The 12,941-nt window shown below is 45.5% G+C and overlaps 1 protein-coding gene across 3 annotated transcripts in view; it reads right to left on the bottom strand.

Moving 5' to 3' along the window:
- Nucleotides 1–12,867, bottom strand: part of SIDT1 (SID1 transmembrane family member 1) — a 42,194-nt gene extending 29,327 nt beyond the window's left edge. For all 3 annotated transcript variants that reach the window (XM_027894116.1, XM_027894115.1, XM_027894114.1), the window contains exon 1: nucleotides 12,489–12,867. In XM_027894116.1, coding sequence (XP_027749917.1) covers nucleotides 12,489–12,689 — 201 coding nt within the window. In that variant the 5' untranslated portion in view covers nucleotides 12,690–12,867. The remainder of the gene's footprint in view (nucleotides 1–12,488) is intronic.
- Between the last annotated feature and the right edge of the window lie 74 nt (nucleotides 12,868–12,941).

The following is a 12,941-nucleotide window of genomic DNA, read 5'->3' on the forward strand; positions in this document are numbered from 1 at the left end:
CCTTTGCAATACTCCTTTGGCATGCCTTCCAGTTTTTTCTTCCGGTTACAAAAACCGCACACGCAATTTTGTTTCCAAGTAAATTTCACCATAGAGTGCTAAAATGAAGTTAAGCAAAACACCATCACAAAGCAATGCACAAGGAACACCTGAAGGTATCAACACAGGAAGCCACCACAGAAAGACAGCATTGAAGGGATATTTGGTGGCTTCCTTAGTCTCTGTGGCTGCCCTGCTCAGCTGAGGGAGCCCTGCCAGCACACACCAGTATAACTGGGAAACACAGGGACTGGGCTGAACAAGCTGCTGTTTGTTTGTCAGTGTTTGCTGTAGTCATTGTGAACAGGGACACAAATGAAGCAACTTTTAAACTGAACAAGAAAAATCTAAGAAACATGAAGACACGATGGTCAAGCCAGAGTCCTGGAAGGAGCCATTCTCCATCCACAGGAAAACCAACTATAATTGCAGAAAAGACACATTTCAGCAGCCAGCAGCTTTTTGCCCATGAAACAGTCAGAGCACGCCCACCTCCACAGGTGAAGGCATTCTCACTACCTCTGGTTAGACACCACTCTGTGAACCCTCCCACATTAGCTCAATGCAACAGGGAGCTCACAGCAAATAGTGCAACTGGGTTATGCATCCTCCACTATGTATAAATACAAGATAGACATTGGGAAATTCTCTTCTCCATTGACTTCACAAATACAGAACATAACCCACAACATGGGTTATGCATATGTGGCAGATAGTCAGGTTTACCTAATTGTACAAGAGTATAGGTACATTGAATGAGTACAATTCATTCCTGGTCCTCTCAGTCTCTCCTTATAGCGGAGGTGCTCCAGTGCCTTCACTGGCTTTGTGGCTCTGCCCTGGAATCACTCCAGCAAATCCATGCTTGTCTTGTACTGGGAAGACCAGAATTTGGCACAAGCAGGATCACCTAGAGCCAGTTGACCAGAGATGGAGACTCCACACCTCTCTGGGAGACCAGTTATGGTGACTGACCACCCTCAGTAAGAAAAAGTTTCTTGTCTATCTCAGAGAAGAACAACAGAAGGAAACAAAGAGCATTGGTGATTAATGCTCTAACAGGGAAAAGCCTGAGAGGGGAGAGAAGGTCCCTTCCCTCTGCTGTGATCCAGCAGTCAGATTCCTCATTTGGTTTCCCTCTCTCTACAAAGCTAATCTGACTATACACCATCTACAATATTTACTCAGCTTTGCTGCCAAGTCCATTATTTTATAATACCAGTAAGAAATAGGATTACCAGGGGGGAGGCAAAATTCTCAAGCCTCAATATTCTTTTAAATCTAAGCACATGAAAACTGGTATATGGTGTATTACTACTATACATGACTGTATTCAGCACTCGATCTTTGCTCCCTGGAACAGCTGGTTAGAGCTCCTTTGACCTGTTCCCATGAAAGCCCATATTCAAGTGCCTTGAGCTCTTCTTGGTCTGACAATATCTGGGGCAGCATCCAGCTGCATCAAGGCAGGACCACCTATAGCCTAAGTATGGCATCAAGGGTGTGATCCCATTACTTTCATCCTTCTCACCTTTCTCTCTGTACTCTACACAGGCAGAGCTGCTTCCCAGGCCACATTTAAATAGGGTGCCTTAAATGGAGAACATCATCAGAAAGTCAGAAGCAGCATTTACAGAGCAGCTCATTAAGAAAAAAACCTGTGTACTTTAAATTTCACCTCAATATATCAACAATTCACTTGTGGCAAATAACCTCTGCTTCTCCTGCATTTGCACATATCCAGATCAATCAGGAGCATCACACACCCTAAACCCATCAAAACCTTTGTAATAAAGTCCAGGAAACAAACAGGGAGATTGAGAAGTTGGACAGATGGTGACTGAGGGTCCAGTCCAGCCAATTATTTACCCTGCTGCCATCACCACAGTAACACAGGGCCTCTTGTGAGCAGATTCTGCACTTCCAGTGGAGAGGCCAGATCCCAGTCCTAGGATGCAGTTCCACTCACAGGTCTCAGGGATTCAACAGCAGGTTCCAGCAGCACAAAGCTTTGGTTGATGGGCCTCTTCCTGACACAACAGCTATTCCTCACAAACACAGCAATAAAAGAGGTGGGATTTGCCTGTTGGTCAAACCTGCGCAAGAAGCTGCCAACTAATGGTCCCTCCAGATCCTTCTCAGCACCTGTAAATGAGCTCAGAGATTTCAGAGCAGCAAAAGTCAGCAGAATCTAAGTGCAATTACAAGGAAGCTTGGGAAAGTGGAGAAAGGATTACCACTTAACTGCAAGTGGTCACTCACTCTCCAATTTAGTGCTACAGAGTGAAAGGAGCCCTAATTAGTGTTTCAGAGAAAGACATTTTCCCTGGCAGGATGTACTGTTTAGCAGGAGCATCACATGGGACAGAGATAAAAATGTAACACCTATGAACTGATGTTTGTGCTTTTTCAGGTCTTTTCCAATTAACCTACCTTAAACTTTTAATCCATGTTTTGCTTCCAGATTGTCTTGTCTTGATAGGCAATATATACTTTTTCACGCAACAGATTTAATGAATTCACTACTGAGCCAGTGTTAGTAGTCCCATCTTCCCCTCTGAAAGTCAGCATTTGGCATCTGCCTCAAGAGAAGTATTTTTAAAAGAGTCGAAAAAAAATCAGGAAGTAAAGGAAAAATAAGTGATTTATTTACTTCAAACATGCTTCCCACTCCACACCTTTCCAAAGGTTATTTCATTTTAAAAACAGGCAGTTCTAACGCAAGAACCCCTCCTTTCTACAGAACTACAGCTGTCATCACATAAACCCCTCCATTCCATCACAGAAATGAGATCCTATATAGTATGTAGAGACAAGAAAAACTCCAGCTAAAAAGTATTATTTAATTTTATATAAAATTTTAATCATCACAAAGACTATGAGCCTCCTCTGCATCCATCCCCACCCACTTAGCACTGGTGAAATGAGGAGGAAGTTTTGCCTGGGCAGTAAGAGGGTCAACCAGTCTGTTGTCACTCCTGCATCTCCACCACTGCTGAGGGACTTCATTTTGGAGCAGACCATTCCCAGCATCACAGAAAGCTAGTTGGACTTTCCCCTTCCTTGTACACACAGAGAAGGAGGCTGTCTATATTGGTTCTATAATATGGTGCTAGATTTCCTCTGTACCTTCCAAGCTGAAATCTCTGCAGCCTCAACAGTCCAGGCTGGATCTTGGGAAACAAACCTGCGTACCAAATGCTCCCTTTGACAGCCAGGCCCTGCACAAATATTTGCCATCACTAACCATACTGCTGCCTTTTGCACTGTGGGGCTAAGGTAGGATCAGGACTGCTTCAGAGACTTCTGCTCCTCACATTCCTTCCCAGTGCCAAGCCTCTGCCACGCGCAGGGGCTACTCACCAGCCAAGATCATGATAGTTTTGTTTCTCAGACGACTGACCTTGAGGTTTCTTCTGTATTTCAAGGTGGACAGAGCAGCAAGACAGCTGAACAAAGAGAGAGCTCTCAGCACTATATAAAAACGTTAGACCAGGAAAGACAAATATTTGTACTTCAGCTCCACCACCACCATGGAGACAGGGGGAGGGGGAAAAAAAAGAAAGGAAAAAAAATACAACGGAATTCCATTCTCTAGATGGGAACAGGAGGAAGGTCCCAAATTTGTACAGCTGAACAGAACCAACATGGCTGCAAACATTAAGCAAGATAAACCAGGCTCTTGTTGACATGAAAGAGTCCTTGGACTGATTATTAAATCCGCTCTTCCCACAAAGATTACACAGTTTAAGCTGTGGGTATGTGAATTTAAGGGCAGGCAGGAGGTTGCAACAACAGTTCCTGCTGCAAGCAAAGGTTTTCAAGAGCTTCCCTGTGGGTTCCTTTCCAAAACTTCTTGCTAGGCAAAGCCTTTGAATCACACCAGGGCTCCACCACGTTCTCCACCACACCCACACACAAGCCGCTCCTTGCGAGGCCGCTGGGGATTATCAGTCCACGTTGCGACAGCACTTGGTCGTGGGCCTGACGAGGCACCAAGCCAAGCCAGTGGGCAGGGAACACATCCGGCAAGGGAACACACAAGCTGTAGTCACAAGAAAAGGTCTCAGCGCAGCGTACGTGTACAAAAGCCACCGAACTGCTGCTGCCTGCTGTTGCACAAGAAAGAGGTGCTTCATATTTATATAAACCCTGAAATTCAGTGAAGTAGGATTCAGCCAGATGGGCTAGAGCGACTGAGGCACTGAATGAAACACATGCCAAACTTGGCTGCTCTTCCCACTGACAAGGCAACTGGGGGAAGCAGAGACTCTGAAGGAAAATAGTTATGAGACAGTGACAGGTTCTTTTTTCTGCCCTCTTATGAGCTACAAGCACCACTCCTGTCTGATAACAAAATAAGTGGAGCTCAGAGGATCATTCCCTTTCAGCCTCTGTCTGCCTGTGTGCTCCAATGTCAATAAGTCTAAATTGCCAAAAGCAATCTGTCCAATAATCTTGGTCCGCAGTTTTCTTCCAGTGTTTCTGCCAGGAGTATTAAATACACAAAGCAGCATAAACTAAGTGACAGATTCTGGGTATGTCAAGCACAGCCTCAGACACATTAACATAATTGTTCCAGAATTAGTATTTTTCATTTAAATGTTTTACTTTCTGTAAATATGCTGTGTGGATTTACAGCCTGGCATGGATTTTCCCATGAGTTCACTTGTTTGCAACAGTATCTGTGAAGCAAAAATGGAAGTAAGACAAACACAAAGCATAATAATATTTATCTTTTTCCATTTTTGAAATTTTGTCCTCTAACCAAAGTCACTAGGGAGCCTCCAGGACAGCCAGAAAGAAAAACTAGGAGTTACCATGCCAGATGAAATAGGTACCTGTTTCTGAACACCCTCATGCTTTAGGAAGATGTTAAAAATAAACAAATCCTTTTTTTAACAGGCAGTTAAGGAATAGACTACTCTCCAGTAATTGCATTTTCCTAACCCACAGCAGCTGGAACTCTGGACCAGGACACCCCTTGAACCAGACAGATTTATAACCCTTCCAAATTTGCTGCAACCCAAAGCTCATGGCAATAACTCCAGAGACTGCTGTCAGAACACAGATACCCAGTTCTCTCTTGGTTCCCATGTTTTTCACCTCAGTAACATTTTGGATGTGGATTGAATTACGTGTTGTAATTCATGCTGTCTCTTTTTTTAACCATTTTTATTTGCTTTAAATCACACTGAAGTAGCTATTTCTATGCCCCAAAAAAACACATCAGTTTTAAAAAAGTAAGGAAGGCTGTTTCTGAAATCCTCTGTGGTTCTCCATGTTTACACAGCAGGAAATTATGTTTGCTTATGCAAATATACCAAACTACATTCTCAAACTGAGCAGATGGCACACCCTTGCAATATACCTTTTACAATCTGTACTTTCATTCCTTAAATATCCCCTGAAATAGCAGATGAGGTCTATATAGGAAAATCATACCTCCTTACCCAACAACTTCTGCACAAGTTATTTAAGGACATTTCAGCCTCTACTTATAATGCAAACGTATAACAAATTGCTGCACTGTTCCTGGAAAGAGTTCAAACCGAGGAGAGGCAATTTGATCAAGTTACTCTTACTCAGAATTTGTTTTCTTTTTTAATCTAAACATCTTGGGGATGGGGAGGGGGCAGCAGGGGGAACAAAAAAACCTGATCAGTTTTGATTTTAAACAACAGGATAGCCCAACAAGAAGAGGGTGATTTCAAGATTTAGAATGACATTCAAATTCAAAAGAATGCTTTATTTCAAGGACAAGTTATTGAGCTTGACAGCATTAGCTTACACATTAGAAATAAAAATAAAATTCTTGCCAGCACTGTAGCCACCATTTGAAGCTCTGCAGGTTACCCTGCAGGAAACCAGAGCAGCTTTCAGGTTTTTTTCCTAAAGCCTGTAAACTGATAGCCTGCATCAAGATGTATTTTGTTTTGCTACCCTAGGAAGTGAAACCCACAAAGAGCAAAATCCTAGAAAGATAAAGAATAATATAAATTCAAAAGGGATCTCAGTTGAACACATGTTGCTAAACCCAGCTCAAAGCAAAGCCACCTCCCCCATCATTCTTTCACTTAGGATATCTCATTTTTGTCAGAGAAAGTTTTCAATACTGTATTTTCTGATGCAAAAAACAATGGCCAAGCTTGTGTTTTCAGCAGACCCCCACACCACTTCTCTCATAGTCTACTTTTGTTTTCCCCTGTAAGCAAGGGCTTTCCATGTGACTGAGCAGGGTGAGGAGTGGTCAAGAGAACCCACTGAGAAGCAGCAAGCACATTTCCAAGTGCTGTGTGCTCTACACTGCCTACACTGTCACCTCCTAGGGTTGGTTGTTTTCTTTAGAAAAAGATAAATTATATACACAAATTATTCCAAAGTGATTCTGTTGAACCTTGCTTGGCTTCAGACATCATATACTATAACTTGCTTTGATTTTTCTGGATTTGACATCGTGCCTACATTCCTGTCTCATAAGGCACTTACTATTAGGTTCCCGAAATGGTATGCTGAGGTCCTTCCAATGCACTGTGGTGAACAGACCAGAGCCAGCAACCAAAATGCAACAGTATTGAGGCCCTGGAGATCCTGCACTAACAGCAGCTCTACTGACCTCAGGAGATCTCATTCAAATAGCCTTCCCAATTTCTTTAGGTTTTACCTGAATCTTTGTGGCTAAACTGGTGGGCTTCCGCTCAGCATTAAGGAAAGACAGAACCTAACCTGTTCCCTTCACTATTGCTCAGGTTCAGCCTTCTCTAAACAGTAGACTATAGTTTTATTGCATGCATCGTATAGCTGTGGACTGGAAATTGGGCTGGAGCCAAGACTAACACTATGAAGAATATGTGCAGGAGACCGTGGGACTACTTTGAGGCAGCTTAGTTCCAGCATGAAGAGTCCTACATGTGAAATCCAAAACCAGCTCAGAAGCAAGTGGTGAAAAGATTGCTCCTAGAGTTGTTAAAATAGATATGGGTGCTGCTGGAGCAGAACCCACACTCGCGTGTCAAACAGCAGAGAACAGCGAACACAGATTTGATCACTGCCATTGATTAAACCAGTTTGCTCTGTGTAGCAGATCAAGGAGTTTCCCTGCAGCCAGGACAGATGGCTTTGGTCTGAGCAAGTGACTCACCACAGAATCCCAGAGGAACATACGGGGAAATTCCAGTTCTGGCTCCTTGCACAGGAAAAAGCAAATGCAACAGCCATCCACACCTAGAATCCAAGAGAGCCGTTCACTAGGGGACTGAGGAACACAAGTGCATCACGCTCTTCAGGCTGGAAAAGGCACCTGGTCACAAAGTTACAAGCATCTAATTGAAAGGCTTCTGATCATCTTGCTAGTCTTGATATCCCTCTTCCCCCCCTTAGGTCAGTCAACTTTCTCCCATCTGCAACTATAAAAAAAAGAATGGTAATGATGGCAGCAACCCTTCCTGGTGGCACACAGCCCCTCTCACTCATTGACTGAGGGTAATTTTTTACTCATGACCCTTTAGATAAACTTCACATACAAAGCAGTCACTCCAGGGCTACATGTTCTCACGCTGCATAGCTGCTCAGCAGAGAAGCCACAGCTAAATCTACTGCCAATCACAACTTACAGTAAGATGGGCCATATGGGAACTGAGACTGGGGCCCTGTTCCTAGTCCTGGCAAGGGAGGAGGAAAATATCACCCACTCTTTCTCCTGAAATAGGTACAGCCCACTGCTCAGCTTTTGAGCTCATCATATAGGTGCATCCCACTGCTCAGCTTTTGAGCTCATCACAACCAGCGTGCATTATATGAATGTCCAAGAGCTGTGTTTGGATTGCAGCAGCTTTCCTACAAATGCAAAGTTGGAAACTTGTTCTCCTGAGAGATACTTGGTTTTCTAAATATAGTCCAAGTATTTCCCAAATCATACATTCAGCTGATCTGAGCTCCAATTAGGAAAAAAGTACTTCTGTCATTTTCTTCCTCATGATATTCTCCTGGACCACTTAGGACCTGGTACAGGACATACCCACGTGCAGTGTTAGTGTAATTTTTGTTTTCAGCAAATTAACCATTAGCAACTCCCAGAGCTTACAGAGGTGGAAGGAGTCATTCACTTTGAATTACTTCAGTACTCCCACACACTTCTCTGTTTGAAAGCCCTTGTATTATTGCAATCACGGAACTAAGCATGTTCTCTCACTTCACACATAAAACCTTCTTTAGTCAATGGTAAATCCAGCAGAAACATTTTACAACTCTTTTTCAGTCTTCTGGGCAGGAACACACTGCACAGCTAGCTCCAGCAAATCAATTCTCCTTCACAAGGAGGAACATATTGAATATGTGGAATTGGAGATGCTCAAGAGTGTGCTCTTTTTTTTCACCCATCCTGGATGTCTCCAGTTGAAACAATCCTAAAATAAGATAATCCTGTTTGCCCAACTAATTTCACAGATTGTGCACATCTGCCTTTGCTGTTAGAGCGTGACAGCATAGTAACAAGTGCAACAGCTGGTTTTATTACTATATTTTTTACACTCACAGTTAAACATAAAACAAACAGCTGTAGAGAGAGGAAAATTTTAAACAGCAGCTAGAAGGAGGAGAAGGGAATTCAAACAGCAGTAAGACTACCCCATTACAAACAAAGACTTTTCACCACAAGGAAGGAGTTTGTCCTGTCCCTTTGTTCGTGAGCCAGCTCTAGAAGACCCTTGCAGCAGAGGTGGCTGTGCTTCTCCTCAGCAGAGCTTTACTTCTACAGTTCCACCTCATCCTAGCACATAAAAAAAGTCTGTCAGCTCTCCTGCCTCAAAACACAAGGTGAAGTGTTTCTGCACACCACTTAAGAAGGTTCTTCTCCTGCCACAAAGAGAAGAGACCAGGCATTATATATATGCATAAAAGCTTCAACTAGATGATTTTGTCAGCATGTAAGTATCCTTATTTTCATTTTACCAATCAGTTGCACAAAAGAGAAGTCACTTGCCCATCCCAAAGAAGCTTGGCTCCAGAGGGCTGAGCTGTACTTTCCTTATCTTGTATACAGCTGCCTGTGAGTACTCTCATAGGACTTGCTTTACCCCTCCCGTCATGCATGCATCCCTGTATCCCAAGGAGTAAGGGAGATTATGTGGATGAAGAACATCCTCTGAGATCAGGCAAGCACAACACTTTTCAGAAAGCAGGAAGTCTCTAAACCACTAAATATGAGTACCAGTCTTGCTCCCTCCTTTCCCTCATCCATCATTCAAGCACTGCTCTATTCAGCAGCTGCATTTTCAGATGTGCCTGGGCAGCCATAGAACGTGAGCAAACAGAACACTTACAGAGGGCTGATGGGTCACAAGCCAGCCCTCATGCCTTGTCCTTGGGCCCAAGTTTTCCCTTCCTCTGTAGGTCTGCCCTCATGAGAGAGAACAGGAGAGAGGGGAAAACACCAGAATTCACAGCATCATGAAAACAAATCTCTGTTTTCAGAGCCAGACCACTCCAGACCTGACTTTGCTTCAAAGGGAAAGCAATTAAACTCACCCACTGCAGCCCTTCCACATGGAAAATGCTCTTTTTATTCAATTAACTTTCTTGTAACAAACGTTAATAGTCCATGTGGTATCTGCCTCGAGGTTTCAGAGGCTTCTGGCTAAACTGCCATCAGCACAGAGACAGGAAGAGACTGAAAAGACCAGGAAGAGCAGAGAGCTCACAAGTGGCAGGCAACTGGCAAACACTGGCTAACGCTGCACTCACTAGGAGTTGTAGGCTAAAGACTGCAGTGAAAGGCAAGGACTACTACACTAAGTTTTTGCAGGACTTGCATTCCTTCAGAAGACCCAAAACTACCTAGAGGACAGCACATCCCTGAATATCTTCCCGACTCTTACAAAAGAAAACCTTGCCCACAAGAGCTCAGTTCCACATTAAAGTCCACTAGCAAGCTTCTAAATCTTGAGCAATCCTCAACTGCAGGAAAATGCAGGACCACCAGAACAGCTCAAGCTTACCCTCTGAGCACGCCAGCAAGGGAAGAACTAGTCATATTTGCCTCTCATCAGTTCAGGGCTGCAGCTGGGGAAAGGGCTACACACAGCCACAGCCAACTACCCCAGTTAGGACAGACACTTTCTTGCAGGCTTCCACTGTTTCAGCTCAGGAATGGCACCTGTAGCGCTCAGTGAGGAATCACAGAATGGTTAGAGTTGGAAGATCATCTTTAAAGATCATCTAATCCAAACATCCTGCCACAGGCAGGGACACATCTTCCCCAGATCAGGTTGCTCAGAGCCCCATCCAACCTGACTGTGAATGCTCCCAGTGATGCGTATCCACAAGTTCTCTGGGCAATCTGTTCCAGTGTCTCACCATAAAAAAACTTCTTCCTTATGTCTGACCCAATTCTACACTCTTTCAGTTTAAAACTGTTGCCCCTTGTCATGTCACTACAGAACACTGTAGAAAGCTTCTCTTGATCATTTTTATAAGCTGTCTTCATATATTGAAAGGCCACAACAAGGTCTCCCTGGAGCTTTCTCTTCTCTAGGATCTTCTCTATCCTGAGAACCTGTTCTGGGCACCCCTCAGCAGAAAGCTTCCTACAACAGTCCATCTTCATTTACATGAATTTTGTCATCCAGGTTATTTTTCATAGCAGGAGCTGGTTGCATGGTCCTCTAAGCATATTCATAGCAGTGTTTGGTGAGTTCCATATTAAAAAAAATATTAAGCCTCAAACCTGAATTTTCCCTTGTTAGATATGCTCTTGACCATATCTCTGCAGAGATTTCATGTTCCAGCACACAGGAACATGGAGACGAGTACACTAAAGTTTCTCTTTAAATGAAGTAGTATGTACTGAGTGGCTCTTCACAGCCACAGGAACAGCCCAGTATCTAAAAGTAGCCCAGAAGTTGCTTTTAGATACCTGCAAACACCACTGAGCAGCTGTATGCTTCCTCCCTGCCTCCTCCCACTCTGCTTTCACCCTACTTCTCCAGGAGAGAAAAATTCTTTGTCGAAGGCGTCCAGCAAAAACACACGACTTCAAAGAGCACATTCAATTGTAGGACCCAGATTAATTTTAACTGAAGTTGACATTCACGTTGTCTCTGCTAACAAGCCCCAGACAGCATCCGGTCCTGTCAACAGGCCTTCATTGTAATACCCCATAACACCTGAAGAAGCCTAACTTACACCACAACCAGCTTCTAAAGGGAGGCTCAAACCCAAAGTGTGCTTTGGACTTTCTGGGATCATTGGTGACACCCAACAGTTAAGTAATGCTGGGCTCAGTTGCATCATAGCCCAGACATCCAACTGTTGCCCCATAAATACCAGGTGCATTTTATTACATAGTAACGCACATAATAGAAGAAAGACAAGTCTTTAAAAGTATGGATCTTTTGAAATTTCTCAGTAAAGCAAGGGATGATTAACACCATCTCCCACTACCCCCCCCCCCCCGCCCCCCAACATGCTCTCTACCACCTCCATTCATATTGAAGCTTTAGTAATACAGTGTGGAAAAAAGCGATGTTTTCCATTTTCTCTTGTCCTGTGCAACTGAGGGCAGGAGGGAAGATTCATCTGCTTGGTTCACCATCTTTTGGTACATCAGAACACCTTACTCAGCAATTCATGCCCAATCCAAACAATGGGGGCAGAGTTTCCAAGGTACCACTCAGCGACTTGAGATAAACACGACATTAAAAAGGGAGGAGGGGGGAACCCACAATAACTAGGCATACATAAATGACAGGTTTCCTTCCACCATCAAACAGCCATGGCCCTGGCCATGCTGCCCTGCAGCCTCCTCATATCACACCTCACCTGCACAGCCCTACCTCACCTCCCGGGCTACCAGGGGAGAACACCACGATCCTACAAAAGTACACAGCATAAAAAACAGTATTTAAGACTTATTAAGCACACACACACTTTTTTTTTTTTTTTTTTGTGGTGGTTTAGGGTTTTTTTATGGGTTTTATGTGGGTTTTCTGGTTTTGGGGGATTTTTTGTTTGTTTTGTTTTATGGGCTTTTTTTGTTTGTTTGTTTGTTTAATATAGTACTACTATCCTCATAATTCTCTTCTAGACTTCAAACCCATTTTGCTGCTAGAAGCGCAGGATACCAAATGACCCTTCGGGAGGGGGCACCAAACCACCTGCCCACCCCGTGCCCTCTGGGACGCCGTCACCCTCCCACCCCGTAGCTCCGGAGCGCCCCGGCCGCGCCAGGAAGGGCGAAGGGAGCCCGCAGGTGCACTGCGGCTCCCGACCCCCGCGGCAGCGGGAGGATGCGGGCAGGGCAGAGGGAGAGCCCGGCCCGCTCCCGAACAGCGGCGGAACCGCAGTGGCGCCGGCAGCTCCCCTGCACTCACCACACACACACACACCCACCCAAGGGGGCGAGGGGCGCACGGTGCATTCCCCCGCCACGGGGACCCGGCGGTCGCTCCTACCTGCCCGGGCTCGCTGCGGTAGGCGAAGGCATAGACTGTCTCCGCGCTGATGTTCACGGCGCCCCGGTAGACGCGGCCGAAGGCGGCGGGAGCGGGGCTGCCCCCGGGGCCGCCCCCCGCTGCTGCCGCTGCTGCTGCCGCCGCCACCCAGAGCAGGGCGCAGAGCAGAGCCCCGGGGGCCGGGGCCGCGCTCCCGGCCATGGGCTCGGCCCCGCGGGGCGCCCGGACTGCGTGTTCCCGGCAGGGCGGGCGGCGAGGCGCTTTATTTGCGATTTAAATAAACAGCTCGGCGACGCGGACGGGAGGCGGGTGTCAGCCCTGCACACACCCGCCCTTCGCCCGGGGGGCGCCCAGCAACTTTCCCGGGGGAAGGACCCTCCGGCGGGGCGGGGAGGGGAGGGGAAGGGAGGCCGGTCGGCGGGCTGGACAGCCCAGGGAAGGAGGGTCTCCTTT

Source organism: Empidonax traillii, unplaced genomic scaffold, assembly GCF_003031625.1.
Source record: "Empidonax traillii isolate 1590-97213 ecotype Southwest subspecies unplaced genomic scaffold, ASM303162v1 scaffold418:size511083, whole genome shotgun sequence".
NCBI lineage: Eukaryota > Metazoa > Chordata > Aves > Passeriformes > Tyrannidae > Empidonax > Empidonax traillii.